The sequence below is a fragment of the Natator depressus genome, chromosome 8 (genome assembly GCF_965152275.1).
Source record: "Natator depressus isolate rNatDep1 chromosome 8, rNatDep2.hap1, whole genome shotgun sequence".
Classification (NCBI taxonomy): domain Eukaryota; kingdom Metazoa; phylum Chordata; order Testudines; family Cheloniidae; genus Natator; species Natator depressus.
The window spans coordinates 7,792,826-7,816,539 of NC_134241.1; the positions used below are offsets into that span (position 1 = coordinate 7,792,826).

The window sequence follows — 23,714 nt, forward strand, 5'->3', positions numbered from 1 at the left end:
GGGGGGGGGTGTTTCCCCACTCCTGTACCAACAAAAAAAAGTTTCATTATTGATTACAATAGTCAGTCAGTTTAGGTAAATCTTTCTTATGTAAAGAGGTTTACAAACCAACTACAATATTGGAAAAATATTTAGAAGAGCTCCATTCCATCCCCATTTAAACATTCCCCTGCTGCAGTAGCTTTGAGCTTAATTTTTTGGCTTTCATGGATAAGTTGTGACATTTTGTTTATTCAAGGGAATAAAAAGTTGAACCTGTCCCCTTAGAGTGCACAAGGATTGAGGTTATGTGATTTGCATTCCTGGCTATGCTATGAGAAGTCTCTTGTCTTTCTGTATTGCTTAGTGAACTGGTATACCCTAAGAGGGAGCAGTGTTCTGATTCTGGCCAGCAAGTTACCTAGAAACATGCGACCTACCTGGTAGTTGGGGTTATCAATCATAGGAGGCTTCCATTTGCCTTTGTAGTTGGGATTGTCAATCATAGGTCGTTGCCAGGTACCACAGCCAGGGGCTGACTCACATTTGGGATTTGCAATCTGAGGTGCCTCCCACTCTCCATCCATATCCTCATCCCTGGAAAAGCAAACTCATTAGAGGAAAGAGTTTGTTCTAGGTCTTTAAAAAAAAAACGGGGAGGGGGGCAGAGGGGTGCCTCCTTACCACTTCTACATTGTAAAATGGGGATGATACTTGACAAAAGTAAAGTAAAGAGTTCTATGGATGGAAAGCACTGTAAGGGCTAAGCATTAGTCGTATGTTTTAAGAGTAAAGTTATTAGTATTATAACCACACCTAAGAGCCTCAGTCATGGACCAGGATACCACTGTGCCAGAACAAAAAGTGATCCTGCCCCAAAGAGACCACAGAAGGATACAGATGGAGCACAAGGAAACTAGACACTGGCTTTATGTTCTGTTCTTGCTACTCAGACCTGTGTCTTACTCCAGCACAAACACATTGTGCCCCCAAATGACACTCTGCACCCCATATTCACCACAGTGATATAATGATGTATCTTGTACAAAATATGTCATGTGAGGTGTCAATGGAAAAGTTATGGTTTGCGGAATATGATTATCCTATTTGTATGCATGTAGGATTTTTGTATCTGGAGTTATGAATATTGACTATACATCTGTATTTCAAATATGCTTGCTCCTGGGTAACTCCCACAAGTTAGTTTACATTCAGTCTAGCCAGCACATTGGGAGTGGACTATTCAAGATAATGACCCATGGATGAACATAATGGGCCATGGAAAAAGCTTATCCTCACTTGATGGGCTTTCCTGTGGATGCTTCAGCCAATATATGAGTAATGGCTGCTATGATTCATCAAAGCATGTAAGGGCATGTGACTAAATCATGTGATTCTGGACTCCGTCTTGTGCCTGTACTTTTCCACAAACTGCAGGGGAATTTGCTTGGAAGTCAAAACAAAAAGTTCCCCCTTTTATAGCTTCTTCCATGTGGAGGGAAGTGACATAACCACTGGATCTCACTCCCCCTACAATTCAACACCTGGAAACACCTTAGGAACAAAGACTGAACTGGGGAATGTCGTCCCAGGCAGGAAAGAAGGAATCCCAGCCTTGGGATTGGGTATGAAATATCGGCAAATTGCTTGTACCATCAAAGTGAGATACTGCTTGATTCAAATCCATTGAGATTTTGTTTATTTGTTAGGTAACCAACTTTGATCTGTATGCTATAACTCAATCACTTAAAATATAAAAAGAGATTTATTAACTACAGAGAGATTGTATCTAAAACAGTGTGTCTCAAGTGCAAAAAGGGAAATCTGCTCAAGAGCAGGGGCTGGTGCATTGTCCTCTCCACATTAAGAGAGGGGTGGACTGGGAAATAAACTTACACTGGTCGGGCTTTTGACCAGAGCAAGACAGTAAAGCTCTGGGGTCCTAGGCTGGGGAGGGGGATTGGCTGGAGCCTCTATTGTTAGCTCATGAGTGGCTAGGAAAAGCATTCATGTAACTGCAGCTGAGGGTGTCCCTGTCTATGAATGTTTGTATAAGTGCAGGATCTGGAGGGGTTTGCAGCTTGTCACAGCATCACAGTGAGTGAGGGAGCCCACGATGATGAGACAGAGGGCTCAGCGGTACCCCAGTTACAGGATGCACCCCGGGGAAGTCCATCATAGCAACACCTTCCCCTACCAGTTTATGTCTGGTCCATGGAAGCTCAAGTGCCCCATTATGCTCCTGAAACCCAGTCAGTGCCTTTGGGTCACAAAGTGAGTATCTGACAAACTGATGCACAGCAATCACTGCTTTCATACAAGATGGACAAATGGAAGCCTAGTGACAGCATACCAGTCCTCTGGTTTCTCTGCATCAGGATCGGCTACATATTCTGGCTCATCATCCAGCCAACCTTCTGGCTTCACAGCATCATCATCTGGAATCTTTGCAGGAGCATCCTCATCCCTTGGGAAAGAGATACAAGGTTGCTATTATATATTCCTTCCAAAAAGATTTGGCAAAAAAACCCCATAAGGCTTAAGACACTGTTGCACTAGATACAGATCCTCATCTAGACTGATTCCTAAAACAATGAGTATATGAACAGGACTACCAACTGATCGAGCAATTATGTTTTGAATATGAAAAGGCCAGGTAGTAACTGTTGGAGTTTTTTTGCTACCCCACCATGCTAGTCAGATGAAGCTCCTATTCCTTTATCTGTCTCAGTGCACATTCCTCCACACACAATGGAGAGAAGTGGTAACATTTCATGTATCCTCAGAAAGAAGCAGCCCGGGGAAAGCATGTTAATGAGTGAATATGTGATGTATTGTACCCAGTAAAAATGTGTTCCATCTCAGGACCTAATTCTATTACCCCTGAACTTCTAATTATTTACCATGTCATTAGTCAAATTGACAAGGGAACACTAATTAAAATTCAACCATGTTGATTCAGCATTTTATGGCGAACATACTCCCTTTTCCAGATCAATTATGGATAACAGTGAAGTGGCAAAGTTTGCAGATGATATGAAGTTACAAAGAGTTCAAAGCTAACTGCAACGAGTTACAACAGGATCTCATAAAACAGGGTGACTGTCCAACAAAATGGCACATTGAATTTAATATTAAGTGTATAACAATCCCAATTATACACACAAAATGGTGGGGTCTAAATTAGCTGTTACCACTGAAGAAAGATTTTTGGAGTCATCATGGATGTTTTCAGAAAACATCTGTTCAGTGTGCAGTGGCAGTCAAAAAAGGCTAACAATGTTAGGAACCACCAGGAAAGGGATAGATAAAACAGAAATCATAATACCACTATATAAATCCATGGTACGCCCACATCTTGAATACAGAGAAGGGTAACAAAAATGATCATTGGTATGGAACAGCTTCCATATAAGGAGAGATGAAAAAACTGGGACTGTTCAGCTTAGAAAAGAGAGAGGATAGAAGTCTATAAAATCATGAATGGGGTGGAGAAAGTAATTAGGAAGTATTATTTATCCCTTCCTAAACACAGGAACCAGGGGTCACAAAATGAAATTCACAGACAGCAGGTTAAAGATAACATAAGTACTTCTTCATAACACGCAGCAAACCTGTGGAACTAGTTGCCAGGGGATGCTGTGAAGGCCAAAAGCATAACTGGGTTCAAAAAGGAGTTAGATAAATTCATAGAGGAGAGGTCCATCTATGGCTATCAGCGGAGATAGTCAAGGATGCAACCCCATGCTCTGGGTGTCCCTGAACCTCTGACTGCCAGTAGATGAATCTCTCAATAACTGCCACGTTAGGTTCACTGCATTTAAAGCATCTGCCACTGTTGGAAGACAGGATTCTAGGCTAGATGAACCTTTGGCCTGACCCTGTATGGCCATTCATGTTCATAATGGTCAGTCTCTCAATGGCTATCTGGATTGAAGGGGTCAGATTTCAAACTGGCCATTTGACCCCATCACAAGAGCTTTTTTGACAAAATAAGCTCCAAGCATTTCATTATTTTAAGTGTTCCAGCACTTGATCCCATGCTTGATCAGACATCAAATGAAGCACATCTATGGCTAAGCAAGGAACTTCATGTAAATGTTACCTGGCTTGCCAATGTTAATTAATGCTGAACTTCATTCGGACACTCATTCAAGTGCAAAGGCATAGAATCACAATCTGCAGACTACCACCAGTCAGATACTATGGTTAGGCTTGGAATAATTAAATTTTTGCAGGTAAATATGTAAACAAATATCAATTTTACATGTACACAAACTGAAAAAATTTCAATCAAAATGTACAGACAAAGAAAAATGTTGCTTCAGAACTTCAAGTAAATAAATTAAACTCTGTATTTTGACATGTTGACAATGTGTGTTTTAACAGTTAAAGCATTAACTTTTTGAATCTCAATGTCTATACGTTAAATAATTGTCTGACCCCCCATAATTCCCAAATTGGGAAAATTGAAATAAATTTTTTTTAAAAAAAGCTTTAAAATAATCCTCCCAAATTATAAACGATAAAAATTGACTTCTGCCAAGCTTAGCTATAGTTTAAACAGAGATAAATAGCTTAACACACAAATGACTGCATGTCCAATGTTAGATTGGTCAACACTAGCCAATTAACTTGGAATACAGGGGACTGAAAAATAAAAATAAAATTGACAAATGACTAGCTAAGAACTGTTTTAGACCAGCACTAGGTTATCTAGCAACAGCTTTCCCCAATTCCACCACCCAAGCTACTCACCAATCCTCTGGTTTAACAGCATCTGGGTCTGGGATCTTGGGTCTCTCATCCCAGTCCTCTGGTTTCTGGTCATCTGGGTCCTCAATCTCTCGGGGTGGGTTCACAGCAGGAGTCACATCATTTAGGAGATTCCCACTATTCACCACAGTCTGATCAACCAGGATTTCAAAACTATTATCAGGATTCAAGACTGGAAGAACAGGGACAGGGAGGAAGAGTTAACGGAGCCTTTTTGGCTAACATAAGGAGAAAACTGAGCTCTAGAACATCACCCTTTTCTAAACCTCAAAACTATAACAATCATCCTTCTAGCTAAAGTTACCTCCACATCTAAACAATGATGCCCAAATGGGGTTGCTAAAGGGAAACAAATAACCTATTTAGTCTTTTATCAAGGTATAAAGACAAAGATTTTTATGGAAAGTCTTACTCTGGGTACCCAATAGGCTTGCGTATTACACAGCCCTCCCAAATCAATTATATCTGGAAAAAGTTCTGCTCTGTACACACTCACACCTGTTACCCTACTTATAAAGAAGAACCTAGTATAGTGAGATTTATCAGGTTCCTCTTCCGCCCCCTCCACACACACACACACACAAAAAGATAATCAGGCTTTGCCACTTCTATTTTCTTAACAGTAAGGACATGTACTTTAAAGACTGAGAACTGTAATTCCTTATTTACTTGAAAAGTAACTGTGGAAAAAAACTGCACCACCCTTAATGGATCTGCTCTGTATAAATTCATGGTCCCATCTCTGGCCTTTTGTGAAATTAAAAAGCTTTTTACTCCCTTTAGGCTTGCAGAGGTATCACATGTAAAACTAGCAGAACTGTGGATTCTATTCTGCCCCATCCATCAACCGAATTGTTTAACAAGTTCCCAACTGTCAACGGGGGGGGTGGGGGGCAGGTTTGATAAGTTCACCAAAGACATCTTCATTACTGGCAATGAGACATGAAGTTTGAAACTGGGTCTCTATCTGGACCAGCAATTAGAGTGTCCTTTTTATACTTATATCCATCATGTTTGATAAAGAATTGAAACCAAAACACATTGGACCCCACTATGCTTCTTTTTTTTAAGTCATTTTTCAGACTAGATCCCACACCTGCCCACACTGCTTAGAAAACTTCCCCTTCAGTCAGTCAGCCTCAGACCACAGTCCACATTCTATTCTCCACAAAGAAGAAATGCAGAAACACACTCAGTGTTTAATCTTGCAACCAGTGAGACAGCAGCTCAGTGTTTCTATACTGCTTCCATTCATGCAGTCAGGAGCCTTGTTTCATTACTAGCTGCATATAGATTATGGATAAGTCCCCTCTCTAGCAGCAAAATATCTAGAAAAGCTGATTCTTAAGGAGATCTGGCTGTGCAGTTGTAGCAGTCAGAGCTCCAAAGCCGAAAGCTACCTAGCAGAGCGTAGGCCCAAGCCAAGAGAGTGTAAGATCTTAGTAGGATTCAATATTCGTATGGCCAATAAGAACATTCAGAATTAGGATAACAGGACTAAGAACTAAACCAAGAGTTCTGAAAGGAGTAACTCCTTCATAGTTAAAGGCATAAGCCAGCCTTCAACAGATGGGTGTTAGGAAGAGACTGTCCCTATAAGGTAAGTTATTCCTAGCGTAGGGCCTCGAACATTTCTCTGGGGCCTCTGATGATAGCCCCTGCTGTAGACAGTATATAGTACCATGACCACTGATCTTATCTAGTGTGGCAATTCTTATGGTCCTATCACTATTCTAACCATGGGTGTGACCAGCCATTCACTTTCCATTGCATTTTCCCTATCTGACTTTATCAGCTCTGAAAACCTCAGTGGTACAGCCAGTGAAAATGAAAGCAAATTAAAATGACTTATGTTGAAATAGTTGCCTGAAAGGAGGGCTTCTAATACTTTGTCCCAGGGAGATGCAGCATTGCTATTTCCTTCAGAGTTTAGAGCTTACTATCCCAAAAAGTTAAAGAATGGATAGGTATGCATACAACTAGGGAGCATGTAAGATCCCAGGTCAGTAACAGAATGCATATAATTATACTAAAAAAGTTAAGAGATTTAAGACCATATTTGGAAAGCCAAATCTCCTTTACCTACCAAGTTCAGAGTCCCATATTTTCCCTGCAAGAGTTAAGACTCAAAGCAGTGCATGCTCCTTGATGAGATTTCTTGCACGGAAGAACAGAACAAAGAACAAACAATTTTCGCATATGGGGATTTAGAATGTATGTTTTAGTTGTATGACGTCCACATACATAGTATATTCAGTTACTGTTTTAGGACTCCTTTCCATTTCTCTTGCACCAAAACCACAAAATAAATTTTCACTCTAACTTTTTTGAGATCTACACATTTTTTTGAAAAACACTCCCCCCGCCCCAAGTTTATGGTTGCTTTACCCAGAGTATAGAGGTGGGTCTTCTTATCGGTAAAGTAGGTCTTCAGATCTGCATCTGGACGCTTTGCATGCTTCTCTTCATACTTGCCAGTTTTGGGGTTCTTGTGCCGAAAGATGAAGTGTAATTTATAATCTTCTCCACATTTATCAGGACCAAACATGATTGTGTAGGCAGTTTTGTCATGGAACTGATCCTTTAAAGAGAACGGTTGGAATAAATCATTCTAGAGTTTGGGTTTAGACAAGACAGTGTTCACTGCCAATGCACTTCATTCATTAAGCAGCTTGATTATACTTGGGATCAAAACCAGCAACAGATGGTTGATAGAGTCACAGAAATTTGAAGTGGAAGAAGCCAGTTAGGACAATCCAATCCATCTCCCTACTGGCGCTTTAGATGGGCCCTGAATTTTCCATCATCTTGTCCAACCATCTTTACTTTCCCCTCACTAGTAGAAGGGAGTTTTCAAGAGTGACAAGTAAGATTAAAAGCATCAAGCCATAGAGTTGTGCCTAAGTGGACGCACAGTATGCAAATGTAAAATAACCTGTTAGATTAGCCAGACATCAATTAAAAAAAAATTCCAAATCACAGAAACACCATAACACAAAAGTTTCATTTTTAAACAAAGCTATTGTCAACAGCCATTATAAGCACTGAAAGAAACTGAAATCTTAACTGTGTATTTGACATTGCTGTGTCTAGTCAGTCTTACAGTTTCCCTTGTACATTCAGTTTCCCAGTCTGGGTAGTTCTCTCACAATAGGGAACATACAAGGCATTAACAGAGTAAATTTAGCTGAAAAACCACAAAAGTTAGTACCACGCACAGGGCTGATGTATTATATGAAGCTGTAAGAATTAACTAGATATCTGTTAACGCCATCCCTTTAACAAAAATAGTTGCAAGCAAGCTTGTCTACTCTCACTGACCCTATTCACGCATTCAGTTCACAAAGAACTGAAGAAGTGATTGTACAATCACTAAGTAGCTTTTCACATCTTGAATGGCATATCCTGGTCAGATGTGGATCTGTATCAATATTCAGAAAAAACAGTGAAGGGGAAGGAGAGTTGGGACAACAGTTTTGACTTCTACTTCCATGAGGGGAAGCCTACTGAAAACTGGAGGGCTTTGATTAAAAATATCCAGTAGCTAGACATAAAATCCTCAATTTTATCTTTCAGATAATGCTCCTGGAAAAGTGGCCCACGGGCCAGGTACAAGATGTGTTTAGTCCAAGACACTTACTGCACATAGTGCATCCTGCTAGCCCATGATGCAAGCAGCAAGTCTCTAGTACTTCAGACACCAAGCTCCTTACAAGCAGATTGAAATGCAAGAAGTCTGGTGCAGAGAAATACGATTAGGATCATCTCAGTCTATTTCTCTTTGCAGGCCCTCTGTGGAACACACTTTAGAAGACAACTGTCTAATCCCAGGCAGCTAGCTTCCCTCTGTATAAAGAGTACAGTTTAATTGTGGAACAGCTAAAGGGAAATTTACAAGATACACGATTTAGTGTGCCCTCTACAGACCTCCCATATGAGATGGCTACTCTTATAGTAAGAGGGAGAGAAAAGAAAGATATCCCAGAAGCATGTGGCAGTTAAAAAGAATGTTGTGGATTCTTATGGGGGAGAGGCAGGAATGCTCAGCCCCTACAGCATCCCAGAGTCAATTGTGGTAACCAGATTTTCAGAAGAGTTCGGCAACCATCTGCTCCCACTAAGGACAATACAAGCTGCTGGGTGCAGACTACTTCTGCGAGTCTGCCCCTAAACACGAACAGCTGCCTTCAGTCCATTAGGATCATAAGAGTTTCTTTGGGGAGGAGCAAGAGAAAGACAGGCTTGTCTTTAGGGTGTAGTAACTAAACAGCATGCACACCACTCACCAGGTTCAGCTCAGTGGTTTTAGAAAGCAGCTTCACATAGGCACCACCACACTCAATCCCATTTTGGAAATTCACTTCATACCTGATTTTCATTTTGGGCAGAGAAGCAGAGAGCACATTATAGTACATGGAATAAACTAGACAACATTCCCTTCATATAAGGATGTAATGGAGCTTGCATACAAATTAAAAAGGTTTTTTAAATAAAAGAGTGTTTCCCACATTTCATAATGGATCTTAGGCAGATACATAAGAACCACAAAGTAAATAGCTAGGCAACAGGCAGAATGATTAACTCGTTATCTCATGCAAACTGATGAGCTGATTACCCTCCTTTCTTGCTTGAAAAGTCCAACATATCAGCTACTCCCAGTAAGTCTGGATTCTTGTATATCTGCCATGACCCATCTAAGAATTGTTGCTAAACTGGACACACTGTGTGTCCCATGGCAAAAAAGAGCTGAATCAGTTGAAGACCACTAACAAGCTGGTTTTGCCTTCCTACCAGGGAAAGAGAAAGAAAGGACAAATTTGCTGGACAAAAAAAAAATCTGTTCATTCATGAATTGTCTTTACATTGCCCCTGCTAACTGTTCGACTCTTCTTGTCAATCACAACAGACAAGTCAGTTCACTAGGCCCTTACTATTAGAGCTGCAGCACAGAAGTGGAACCAACTGTAGTTGTCAGTATCACACTGCAAGGAAAGGCTAATTTCCAGAAATTCAGACACAGCTAGTTTATTCAGATGGAAAAAGCAGCATCTTCAACAACTTGAAATAGAAAGTTATTGTACACTACAATATCCCAATTATTTTATTTTGCACGTAAGAGTGGTAGCCAATATTTTGTGTGGTAATGGGCTACCATGCTTTACTACCGTTTGGTCAACCAAACTTTATGTAATTCTGGAAAAAGCCGCTAACAGCCATCAGCCCTTTCTGGTGCACTAAACACTTGTTATTTTCCACTTACTGTACAATGAGGGGTTTGGTATCAAATATGAAGGGTTTTGTCAGTTTGGCAGAGATCGCATGATGCTTGGCCCGGGACATCAGTACTAGTCCTTTGTCCCCTGGAAGTTTGGTGTCCTTCATTTCCAATACTTCCCATTTACCTGCAAGGAACACACATCATTTCATTACTATCATAACCCACAATTCCTTGTTTTCTTATTTTAATTAACTTTAAACAAGAAACTAAAAATTATTATTCTGTACAATATGGGTTATAACAGCTTTTCCAGAAGTCACATTCAGTTATAGTACCAGAGTTAGAAATTGATGTACAGACTAATTAAAATTTCATCTTTTGAAGGCTAATTAGGAACAGAACACATTTCAATACTCAGGAGGACTTGCTGCAAAAGCCACCACCCATTGGACATAAGTAGCTAAAAACAACACCCAAATGCCCACCCACTTTTCATATGCAGGATATTCTCATGACTATTTAGTCAGGGTAAGATCTGCACCTCAAGTCTAGCTCTGCAGTACAGACAACCAAAAAAATATACCTTCTGAACCAAAGCTAGATGGCACTCACCATCGTATTTTGCAATTTCATCATCTGTGTCATCCTTCTTGGCCTTGGAAAGAACCCATCTGAAATAATATCCCCAGCAGAGGTAAGGGACAGACATACAGTTACAGACTTCTATACAAAGCCAGCTCTAAAGAAATACCCAGGCCCTGCAAGAGCTACCCTTTAACTAGACCCTACTGTATTCTGAACCCCATCATTGATCTGTCTCTTTGGGAGTTCTGCGCTGAGTTCTCCAACACATGAAGCAAATTCAGAAGTAGGCATCAAAGCAGCTTTGTACCAGTGATCCTATTATCAGTATTCCACTAGGGATAGTGCTTGTAGCTCCATTATCTCCATCTTGTCATATTACCAAGAAAGGCTACTGAAAGCCAGTTTACGTGATTCTGGATGTGCACATGGTACCCTCTTAATGAGCACCTAACAGAAATGCTTATTTGAACATCCTCCAAAGTTTCAAGAGATATGAAGGTTAGAAGAAATGTATAGTAAGGTGGTTATATATGGGGTCATTTGAACTCTAACCATATTAACAGGTTTCAGAGTAGCAGCCGTGTTAGTCTGCATTCACAAAAAGAAAAGGAGGACTTGTGGCACCTTAGAGACTAACAAATTTATTTGAGCATAAGCTTTCATGAGCTACAGCTCACTTCATGAATGCATCCGATGAAGTGAGCTGTAGCTCACGAAAGCTTATGCTCAAATAAATTTGTTAGTCTCTAAGGTGCCACAAGTCCTCCTTTTCTTTAATCATATTAACATTAGCTATTCAAGAATGGTTACTCTGGAAATGTTGTATTTTATTACACCTTATTGAAGGTCCAAACTGACTAATTCATTTACATTATTAAATCATCTTGAGGATCGCACTTACCCTTCCAGGGTTCCCTTATCAAAGTTTTCCACAAAATAAACCTCTCCTGTTGGAACTGCGGGCTTGTAGGTAACCTATTGGAGGAGGAGAAGAAAAAAGTCTACACAGACCTTTAAACATCTTTGCTGCCCTAGGAAATTACAAGGCTTTGAGTTCATCCCACTTTTCCTGACTCAGAAAGTTTTCTGCCTGAAGCATCTTAAGTTATTGACACTCCCCAAAATCTGGATGCCATTGCTTGAAAGTTATAATTTTATTTTGAAGATAAAAATACCGAAGTCTAAGAGTACTAGCACTGCAAAATCCTGGTATCTCATCACAAGATTCAAATGCCCTTAAAGAAATTTTCCTATGGAAGAAATGCATCTCAAGTTTCATTGCAATGCTTCTTTAAAATGAATGCAGTCACTCTGTTGGCATATTGAGTTTTTATGCTCAAGATAGCCTCCAGATCAGACCAAGACGGGACAGGTTACAATAACCAGACTACCCAAGTGTAATTCTGTTTTATCATTGTAAATTTAAGTCAAACCTTTGGGGATGGAGGAGGGCTGCTGGCTTCCGGCTTTGACTCTTCTACCTCCTCAACACCATCTTCCAGGTCATCCTCAATATCAATTACATCACCACCATGGTCATCTTCCCCATCATGTGTGTGGACATCAACTAACCCAAGTATCAGCAATGTCACACACAGCAGCCACTTTAGCTCCATGGTCTGTACACACAGAAAAGATCAAGCATTATAACCCTATACCCACTAGCAAGATAAAGGGCACGGTCTTCTGTAGTTTAGTGACAAGTACCCAATAGCAAATGAGCAAGTGCAGTCCAGAAGAGATCACTTCATGTTATGTTTCTCAACTCTCTGTACTTTGTAAGCCTGTTAACTTTCTTTCTCGGTACACTTTATGTTGCTTTTCTTAGTCCTGTGCATATCTTGTTCTGTACATGGCTTGCACCAGTGTTAATGAGACCAAACATCTGGAGTATACTGTATAAAATGCTACAGAAGCATCAATTGCTATACAGGGATTACACATACTCTTCTACAGCATGAAAATAGGAGCCATAGACACCTGCCTGTGTTTACTGGCATGCTTATCTGCTCCGGGACAAAGCAAGGCATTAATGTGTAATGTTGCTTGATGTGAGTGTGAGAGAGAGAGGAGGGGGGAGAGGGGGTCTGAACTTACAAGATAGCACGCTGACACAGTCTCAGCACCCCAAAAACCCACTCTCCCCCTACATACACACAACACACTCCCTGTCACACTCCACCCCACCCCCAACTTTTGAAAAGCATGTTGCAACCCTCTGAACTCTGGGATGGCTACCACAATGCACTGCTCTTTGTGGCATTGCAAGAGCTGCTAATGAGGCCACACCAGTGCGCTTCCAGCTGAGACTGTAAACACTCGGCAGCATTTTCCCTGAAGGCTGGTTTAACTCCCAGCGCTCTACATCTTCAAGTGTAGCCATGCCCTAAGAGTGATGCAGGCCTTGATCAACTGGCCAGGCACAGTACATGCAGGATCACTCTTGAAAAAGATACTTTCTTTCTCTAGGATGAAGCACTATGGACTGCTCTGCAGCTCAGTTCTCATAGGCAGTTACATGTTAACTACTGCTTATACGATCACCTACCAGGGTGGTTAAAAAGATCTAATTTATTTTTTAAGAAGTACAGATTTTTTTTTTAATCAATTTTTTAAATAGATTTAAGTTGTGACAACCTATGTTAAGGCCTAAATTTACTATAACACTTTAGTGACAAACAAAAAAAAATTATTAAGCAGTACATGTTCACTGCCAAGTTTTAAAATAAAGTCAAATGAATGAACTGGTGGAAGTCACTGGCTAAACATGTGGAACCAAAATTTGAAGTACTAAGCCAACTTTTGACTCCAGTAGCCTCTTCTGCAGGTGCATAGAATTTTTCTTTTCATGTACTCAACTAGTTCAATTCAATGACTTGCCAATTCAAAATTAAGAAATCAATTGGGAGTTTAAAAAACAGAAAAAACTGTTTTCCTCTCCAATATATGAATAAAAACTAATCAGAGGATGAGATCTACTAGTTCTAAAAATCTTGAATGACATGGTGACTAGAAACAAATCAGTTAGTGAGTTTAACTACATATGCTTCCTTAGTTTGAATTTTTTTTTAAAAAGTGTGTTTTGGTAAGCTTTTCTTTCCTATGTATCAAGCATATTTAATAAAAGCATTTTAAAGTGCTGTTTTGTGCATAACTGAATTTTAATTTCCATCACAAGTAGAAATATTAATCTAGTAAATAAGTTCATCCACCATTTCCAAACAAATAATGTAAATATTAAGAGAGACAAGGTGGTTAAGGTAAAATCTTTTATTGGACCAACTTCTGTTGGTGAAAGTGACAAGCTCTCCAGCTTGCAAAGCTCGTCTTCAAGTCAACATGCCCCTTGAAGGCCTGAAGAAGAGCTCTGTGTCAGCTCAAAAACTTGTGTCTCTCACCAACAAAACTCAGTCCAATAAAAGATATCACCTTAACCACCTTGTGTGTCTAATATCCTGGGACCAACATGGCTACAAGTACACTGCATACACAATGTAATTGCTTAACTACAGATATAGTGTTTTTCCCCAGTTAGCAAAAAGGCAGCACCAAATTAGTGTAAAGTCTATATATTTAGTTACAAATCAACATGGTAACCATTAAAATCCTAAAGAGGTTGATTCTCATTATGGAAAACAAAGTAGTACAAATACAAAGCAAATTTAAAAAAAAATTAAATCAAGTTTTCTGCTTGCTGATTTAAGTCAATTAAAATTAGTGATTTAAAAATCAATCCACCCACCATCAGAAAGCTTGTGAAGGCCACTGTCCCTCATCTGAAGACCCTGATTTCTGTCCCTGCTCCCCTCTACCCCATTTTTTGTTCCTCCACTCTATATTAAAATGGTCAATTGATGCTGCCAACAGAGGCCTAGACATGGCTGTGTGCTGATGCAAGCTCACCAGATATACTCAGCCACTTGAGTCCCATTAAAGAGTAGTTTCAATTCCCGTCCCCCACAAAAGAGTAATAAGAAAAATAATCCAGAATCCAAAGACTCATGATACTGTAACTGTTTTTAGATAGCTCATTGAAGTTTATGCTCTGAAGTAACCAGAGCATAAGATGATGACCAATGTTTGCTAGACTCTCAGAGCTGTAGTTCAAAGGATATTACTCACTGAGAAGGATATTTTGGGGTGTTGTAAGTATTGTTTTACTTCTTGAACAAAGAAACAGGGATGGAGAATGTGCAGTTACCAAATAAGTAGACTGACACAGGGAGCTGACAGCAAATCCCTGACAACCCTATATTGTTATCCACCCCCTACCGATTACTATGGTGCCTAAGTGCAAAGCAGAAAAGTACAGTATTCCTTTTAGGTAGTCTTACTACATTGTGTTTTTACTAGGTGTTCTCTAGATAAAGATTCCAACTTCAAGATCATGAATCCCACCTTATCCCCCAGTCTCCCCCCCAAAAAACTTGTAATTTTCTGCTGCTCACGTACAAAAGTATCTCCCACAGACAGTATTGTTTCTTTGAATCAAGGACATGAAATGTCTCCCTCCATGGAAGGATACCACTATTTAAAAAACAAAAAACAAAACAAAAAAAACTATGTTTATATAAAGTTGACAGATCATTCTGAGGACAGATACAAGGCAGATGAACATCTTGCATTGCCATCATCATCTGCAGGTATTCCATTACAGGAACAGTAGAGTTTGAGCCTAAAATGCATTCCTATGCACAAGTACAGCAATTTAAATATTGCTTTTTTAAAAAATCCCATCCCTCCTCCCTCAACAAAAATCTCAACACTTGACTCAGTGCAGAAAGCTAAACCAGTTACTTGAACAAGTCTGCAAACCTACATCAATGAATCTGTTGGGTTGCAAAAACCCAAGACAAAAAGCAAATCAAGAGACTTTGCAGTTCCAAATAAGACAGTACTGTAGCACTGCCAGCAATTTTGTAGGTCATCATTGCCACATCACAAAAGATTCAAATGACAAGTTTCAGCATAATGTCATTTGTTGATTGCTCATACAATATCTCTGTCACACTGTGCACTTGTTTACTTACAGTAAGTTATGTCTCAGCTTCCTTCTAAAATTGAGCTGCAACTGCAAGGCCAAAGAGACCACAATTAAGTTCTCCTAAAAATTTGTTGTTACATATTGAAAATTCTTATATGTGGGCAATTTGACAGTATGCTTGTAAACAATGTTATCTGGTGCACATATATGCTTTTGAGAACAAAATGTCGCAACTTTCTAAAGAAACAAGTCTTAAGAACGTCAAGTCTTTCAAGGGGGAAAGCTAAAGTTCAGATTTTACTATCATACGCAACATCTAGAGAGTCTGATTAGAAAAAAATAGGATAGAATCTTTAAACAAAAAGGGAAGCTTTAAGACTATAGCAACATTGTATTTTTACAGTCCTACGCTAAATCCATCTTCAGCTTGTATTTTATGCTTTCTACCTATGGCAACATCCCAGCCAGACAGTTGCTGCACCAAGCAGCTCTGTGTTAAACAGGTCTCAGTTCATCCAACAACTAAAAGGGAGAAGACATTACACATCACTACGCAACAGCTATATATATTTTGCACTATGCATAAACCACATTCAGAATCTCAGAGCGGTCATTGACCTCACAGGGCAGGGGTAGTCAGTAGGTGGACTGCAGGCCAGCTCAGACCACCAGACTCTTTAAGAGACCCTGAAATCTATTTACTTATTATTGTGGGGTTGTTTTTATTTCTTCTCTGGAGTCTGGACCCTGACTACCTTGACTAAGAAATCTGGACCTTGGCAAAAAATAATTGACTTACCCCTGTCATACAGTATGCCTACACTGTAATTAAACACCCATGCTAGCCTGTGTCTGTTGACTGGTTTGTGGGGCTAAGGCTATGGGGCTGTTTAATTGCAGTACAGATGTTCAGGCTCCAGCTGGAGCCTGGTCTCTGGGACCCTGCAAGGGTATTACTAGGGTTGGGGCACAACCTGAGTCAAGTGTCTGTCTTGTGACTGAAGAACCAGAATATGAAATCAAAGGAACACAGAGTTTATAAATCCACAACCACAAAGCAAACATTGCTATCCTTAAAAGCTCAAGCTCTTTTTTTGGTAAGCAATTTGGTCTCTGTGCTAGCTCACCGGCCACTGTTGGAAGTGAGTGCCCCACAGGATTTTACAGAGGATACTGCCCAGTGGAGAAGCAAGAGCCTCCAACATTTCATTTGGAATGTTAGACTGAACATCACCAGGTGACTAGAGAGTTTACAGGGAAATGCTTCACCAATCAGATCAAGAGTTACCAGGGGTCAAATTCTACCTTACCAATTCCTCTGTGCTACGCCATTTAAAATTAATGCATTTGTCTGAGGTATAAGTCAGGCCGGATTTTAGCTCTCAAGTTTCCACCTCAGGTATAATCATTCCAATTTCAACATTTCCAGAGTTGAATTATGATGAAGTCCCAACTTAAAAGATGCCCAATTTAAAAAGGTATGTGCTTGTCAAGCACAAGACTGCCTACCTGTTTTGGGAAAGGTCATGGTTCTTTATTCTTTATACTTCCCTCCCAATCACCAGCAACCAGCAGCTCCCAGTTGGTGTAGTGTGGCTGCCGCTAAGGCAGGCTCCCTGCCTACCTCAGTCCCACACCGCTCCCCGAAGGGGCCAATGCGCCCCTGCAGCCCGGGGCAAGGGGCAGCACGTGGCTCTGCGCGCTGCCCCTCTCTGCAAGCACCGCCCCCACAGCTCCCATTGGCAACAACCCCCTGTTCCCGGCCAAAGGGAGCTGCAGGGATGGCGCAGGCAGCACAGAGAGACCTGCTGTCCCTCCCCAACAGGGGCTGCAGAGACTTGCCAGCAGCCTCCAGGAGAGGCGTGGGGTCAGGGCAGGCAGGCAGGCAGCCTGCCTGAGCCCCGCAAGCTGCCTGTGAAAAGCGCCTCCTGGCTGGAGCCTACACCCCACACCCCCTCCTGCACCTCAACCCCCTGCTCCAGCCCTGAGCCCCCTCCTGCACCCAAATTCCCTCCCAGAGCTTGCACCCCAACCCACTGCCCCAGGCTCAGCCAATGCACACCCAGTAGTTGAGAACATTACATTGATTTGTGACAATCCCTGAAGGATTTTGGATCTATAAACCATAAATGACACTAACAAAAAGTAAAACTCATGAAATGTCCAGTGGATTCTATGAGATGAGGTGCAGTGTGACCATATGACCCCTGCACCCAAACTCCCTCCCAGAGCTTGCACCCCAAAGTCCCTTCCCCAGGCTCAGCCCAGAGCCCCCTCCCACACTCCAAACCCCTCAGTCCCAGCCCAGAGCCTGCACCCCAACACCCTGCCCCAGCTGGTGAAAGTGATGGAAGGAGGGGGACAACGAGGAATGAAGGGAGGGAGGAAATGGGGTGAGCGGGGCAGGGTAGATCTTAAATTCAAAAAAAGTGATCTTGTGCATAAAAAGGTTGAGACCACTGGTTTAGAGTGAGGGGAAAATGGTCAAAACAGATACCTCTTGCTACATGCTTCTGACCTTGTGCATCAGGATGCGCTTCTCCCAGGAGCATGGATCTACACAAGCAACACTTAAAGGGGAGCTCTACAACACCAGGGTACTTCAGAATGAGTGAAGAATGGAGTATGTTTAAGCCCCCTTTTCAGTTTAAACCAATTTTTACCAAAAAATCCCAGGTTTTACAAAAAGTATTATTCATCCCCCCTCCCCGATTTTCACCCTACTTTCGTATCATTCAAATATGTGAAAAATAACTTGTATTTTCCTAATACAACACAATACATTGCATGAAATAATGTATTATGATAATACATTAGTCTATGTGTATATGCAAAGGTGCCTGTTGATGTATTAGTCTAGAAGATCACACAAACCGGCATGCATGCAAGCTTTGAAGGGCATGCACATCTGAACATACTGATGAATCTTGTGCCTACCAAATACACATTTCAAGCTGTTAGCAGATAACTGTTTAAAGATTTTACACACTAAAATAGGAAGAAAGTGAAAATCTGTTTCAGAACTCAAAAAAAGTATTTGAAAGTTTAAAGAACAGGAAGCATAAAGTTTAGTGTATGTGCTGCAAATTGTGTGGCCCAATTAATAATGTAAATATTTATAGGCTAATAGTTCTAAGTCTACAACAACAATCTGTTTATTCAAATTAAAAAAGTGTTATTTGGAGATTAGATATACTGTTTTCTTAAACTCAGAAGTGGCATTGTGTTTTGAGTTCTGTTTTCGTTCTGCAGCAAACCATATTGCATTCCATTCATCAAAGCCTTAATTTACTGAATACTTTTTCCCCCGTCCTTCAGTCCATCAAAATGAGCCCTGATACTTATCCAGAGAAATGAAGGTTTTTGCACCAATTTTCACCTGGTTTTGTTATTGTAGTAATAAGCACGAATAAATTCCTGGGAAAAATTAAAATAAAAACTGAAAATGACAGGCCCTGAGTATGTTGGATTATTAAATTCTTGACTGACAGTCTCCCAGCAGTCCTAATGTTTCTTAACTAGAGGCTTAAAAAAAATGTTCTTGTAATACACATTTGAAATAAAAACATCTCTGATGACCTACATCAGCCCAATCATGAAGGCACAGACCATACTTAGGGAGTCTTGTTTTCCTGGCCAGGAAAACATTCTTAAAACCATTATGACAATCCATGAGGGAATCTGTCTTTAGTATTGAGAGTCTGTATTATGTGCAATTAAGATGCCTAAAGAATGAATGCATATAAAGATTAAGATGTTAATAGCTTTGCCTTCATAGTCTGCTCCATAATGATGAATTTTAAACCATAGCAAATTATAGTAACACCATAAAAGGAGTTCTAACACTTGATGATCCCCCACATACACAGATAGTTATTCAGCCAGTAAGTAGAAATAGGAACAGAGATTCATTCCAAAAGAGAGTTAGGTGTCATAATGGAAATACTGACCAGTGGTGTAGTTAAAATGAAACAATGTGGACAGGGGGAGGAAAGTACTACTCCAGAACCCTTGAAGCAGTAGAAGTTTCTCTTAAGCTACGTACATAAAACAAGGGCACCTGATAAAGCCATTTGCTGAACTCCTCAAAAAGCAGGCAGACTCAAGGGAGCAGTGATCCCAGAAAAATAAGACAGAACACACTGAATAGGAATTTGGGTCAAGTTTACAATGATCAGGTAATTCAAACCTTCAAGTTAAATACCATCCTAAGTTAAATTAACTAAATCAGCTGAGTTTGTCAGTGGGACACTGGTCAGCCTGTGGCTTAGATCAATTTTCTTCCTACCTTTCCCACCTCAGCAACCTGCCTTATGGAACACCACTCAAGTCTTCACTGTCTTGCATGTGAGACCATAAGCTCTTCAGAGCAAGGAATAGTTGTATATGGTTGTACAATGTGAAGATTTACAACACTAAAAATTGTTAATAGACAGAATTTTCCCTGTTACAAGGCATCTGAACTTATTTACTGGCATTTTTGTGCTGCCCAAAGTTCTCCCCATTTGATACAGCATTTCTTTTTACAACCAAGTCAAGAAGAGCTGATAGCAAGTGAATTTTTGGACTATAATCAGCTTAATCACTGCTTGGTATCCTTTGTACATGTAGCCTATAACAAAGAGGAAAGATGGCCCCATTGTTGCAGCATCAGACTGGGACTCATGAGACCTACATTCCACAGCAAAGTTGGGAATGGACTTCCCACATGACCTATGCCAAGACTTACTCTCTTGGCCTGTTTCCCCATCTATAAAATGGGAATATATTTTCCACTCTCCCACCCTTTTTTCATTGTGTCTATTTAGAGGTCTCATTATGTCCTTACATAGCACATAATATGATTGGGCCCAGACTTCAGCTGGGGCTTCTGGGGGCTACTATAATAAGTAGCCCCCAGACTACTTGACTTAATACAAAGAACATATGATGTTGACTAGTTGTATGAACATTCAGATTTATTCCAAAAGATGCTGATGACAAATGCAGAAATTGTATGTACTTACCTGCAGAGAAAAAGCAATCAATCAACATGACAGAAGGGTGAGAGAGAGTATGATGGTATGCGAATGATTAGGACACAATATTTTGCCCTTATATACTAGTGTGTGTGTTCAAAGCTCTGCAATTATAGGACATCACACACAGTGAACATGCTCATGGGTAGACCGACAGACCCTGCTTCTACCTGCTTTGTACAAAGATCTGACCCCCGGAATTGGGTAAGTTTTAAATTTTATATCTTAAGACTCTTAATTTTTGTTTAATGAGTGTCTTTCCTATAATAGGCCACAGACTGGCAATCTCCACCTAGCATGTGTTTCGGAGCTGTTCTGCTCCAATAAACTTCACAACTTCTGCCAGGTATCCAGAGCTTTGCTTGGAATCTTCAAAGATTTCCCCTGAGGAAGAGTAGTCTTCAAATTTGTGCCATCATGAGCCTACCAATGAGTTCAGAAATTACTATTAAAAAGAAATCTACAACACCCAAGTAAAGCCTATTTTTAGTAAGAGTGTTTCAGATACATCAGCTTCCAAAAATAAGTTGCATCAATGGAGATGTAGGAAAGGAAAGGAATTACGCACTACTGCATCAGCAAAAAAAGTCATTCATGCATACCTGGAAGCCCTTAGAGATCAGTGGCAGAACTGCAGGCTTTTTGACCATTAAACCAAGGCAGACAGGCTTGTAGCACTTAAAAAAAAAATTATGGAGATATCTCAAGATACAAGAAATCTTTAGTGGGAAAAGCATTATTAAACAGTCTGGCTGTCATGTCTACAAACCAACTCAAATTTGTCTTGGGATGAAAAGCAACAGCTTTCCTTCCAGCCACAACAGAGTTCCTCCAGTATGGTGCCAAGTTAAACGGATGAAGACAAGCACTGAAGAGAGAAGAGGACGAATGCCACAGATCAAGACAAGGGGGGAGGTGATGACATTAACAGTCTATTTGGGAAAGATTAAATAAAAGTGAATTCTTAAGAGCAGAAATCTGTTGAAATGAGGTTTTAAAAGGAACGTAGGGATGCTGTCACATTAAGGAGTACTTTTGAGAGATTTTATACCTGCTAAGAAAGTTTGGGGTTTCTATTTACCGTTATTCATCTTAAAATGAGAAACCAGGTCGATTTTACTGAACATCTCAGACCCTACCCCATTACTGCCATATTTCGATTACAGATGCTGCAGAGAAATTTCAATACGTTTTATTTTGTAAACTTAATTTCTATTGAGTCTCTTTAAGAAGTTTATACATACATCCTGAATCTGAGTCCAAATTGCTTTAAAATTATGTTAAAGTGCTTTGGCTAAATCTGGGTGATATCATGACTGGTTTCCAACAGTAGCGTCTTTGGAAGATTTCAGAGTAACAGCCGTGTTAGTCTGTATTCGCAAAAAGAAAAGGAGTACTTGTGGCACCTTAGCGACTAAGTGAGCTGTAGCTCACGAAAGCTTATGCTCAAATAAATTGGTCAGTCTCTAAGGTGCCACAAGTACTCCTTTTCTTTGGAAGAGACCATTATGAGAGTTTTGCAAGTCAGTTCTAATGCATCAGACTGTACACAAAGTCAACTACTTCATTGTTCTCAGTGGTTGCTAGTCAGAAAAAAAAAAATGTATAATCCTATGTAGTGTTACCTCTCCAATTTCACTAGAGCACAGATGGTCACTGTCATTCTGCCTACAAAGCAACCCTCAAGTGCTTTGGGGCACCACACCCAGAGGCAGATAACAAGATTATTGCCAAATCAGAGTAGTTAATAAAAACACTCTGATATTCAAGAACACTCCTAAGCCTGATTTTCAAGTGCACACAAATATCTTCATGCTAGAATGATTTGCAGTTTAATATAACCACATGCAAAGAATATCTGCAGCAACTAAAGAGCACTGCTAACAGAGATAACCCAACTACCTTCCACATTTTAGTGAATATTTACTATTACTATCTGGTATTTGCCATGAGAAATTAATTCATGCTATATCCAAACAAGACACTTAAAGGCAGTTGTCAACTCAGCTAAAGTTCCAGATGAAGTGAGCTGTAGCTCACGAAAGCTTATGCTCAAATAAATTGGTTAGTTTCTAAGGTGCCACAAGTACTCCTTTTCTTTTTGCAAATACAGACTAACACGGCTGTTACTCTAAAAGCAGATGGCTGCTTACTCCATAATCCAATCACCTGTAGCATTTATTGTTGTACGGTCCAGAGAACTCTCCCTCAACTCTGAATGGGAAGTTTGTTCTCTTCAGAATGATTAGCGGGGACCAAGATAGAAAGCATCTGCTTCAATCCAAGGTTTGTATGAGGGCACACCCAATGTTGAACAAGAGCTAGGGTCCCAGTTACATACTATTTTGAAAAAGACGAACACAGCTAAAAAAGTTGTTTAAGTTCAGGAAGTATACGTTTTAATTTTGCAAATGTTAAGGAGATTCAGTTGAACAGTCTGCACTTTGTAGGTCACCTTTGTTCTCCCATGCTTTTTACTAGGTATATTGTTTAATTTCCATTTCCTCCTCCACACCTGGTGGCTCTTATTTCTCTTGTTTGAGCTCTTCCCTTCCAGTAACTTCCATCTGTTTCCCTCCTCGCCCTAGCTCCATTCATATTGCCACAGTCTTGATATTATCTTTCATTCTCTACATCCCCCTCTGGAGAACTGTCTGTTCAGAAGAGCCATTTCTGAACATCCTGATTTTTACAACAAGAGATCTAATCCTAGTGACTTCACCTCCCACTTTCAACCAATATTAAAAACCCAACAGCTCTGCATCTGTCTTTCATCCCTCTCACCCAAACCCATAATCTGTGTCACATATCACACTGGGACGACTAAATGCCCTATTAGCTTCTCCCTGGACGGTCTGCGTCAGTCACATTGCCTGTTCTCATCGGTGGGGTGAGTAGACAATCTCAGAATCTACCAGAATGGACTAGTAGTTCTCCGCCTCAATTGTTTTAAGTCTAACAGGGTTTAATAGAAACGCATGGGTCACTTACGCTGCTTGCGTAGAGTCCTGTGAGCACAATAGACTGGACTACACGTGCTAAAATCACCATTCACCTCACGTTTCTGGACTCCCAATTCAGCCTGACCTCTCCCTGGCTCAGTCAGTGTGTACCCAACCACGGTATTCCCATTTAGGCATGCCCACCCCCACCC

At 40.4% G+C, this 23,714-nt stretch overlaps 1 protein-coding gene across 3 annotated transcripts in view; it reads right to left on the reverse strand.

Annotated features, from left to right (window-relative positions):
- The window catches only part of CANX (calnexin), a 59,644-nt gene that overhangs the window by 5,576 nt on the left and 30,354 nt on the right, over window positions 1-23,714 (reverse strand). For 2 of the 3 annotated variants that reach the window (XM_074960347.1, XM_074960346.1), the window contains exons 2-10: window positions 11,992-12,177; window positions 11,460-11,533; window positions 10,586-10,644; window positions 10,016-10,157; window positions 9,042-9,123; window positions 7,144-7,336; window positions 4,738-4,927; window positions 2,333-2,446; window positions 420-576 (exon numbers count right to left, since the gene is read on the reverse strand). In XM_074960347.1, coding sequence (XP_074816448.1) covers window positions 420-576; window positions 2,333-2,446; window positions 4,738-4,927; window positions 7,144-7,336; window positions 9,042-9,123; window positions 10,016-10,157; window positions 10,586-10,644; window positions 11,460-11,533; window positions 11,992-12,174 — 1,194 coding nt within the window. In that variant the 5' untranslated portion in view covers window positions 12,175-12,177. Of the gene's footprint in view, window positions 1-419; window positions 577-2,332; window positions 2,447-4,737; window positions 4,928-7,143; window positions 7,337-9,041; window positions 9,124-10,015; window positions 10,158-10,585; window positions 10,645-11,459; window positions 11,534-11,991; window positions 12,178-21,162; window positions 21,238-23,714 lie in introns of all 3 variants that reach the window. The other variant, XM_074960344.1, reaches the window with a different exon arrangement.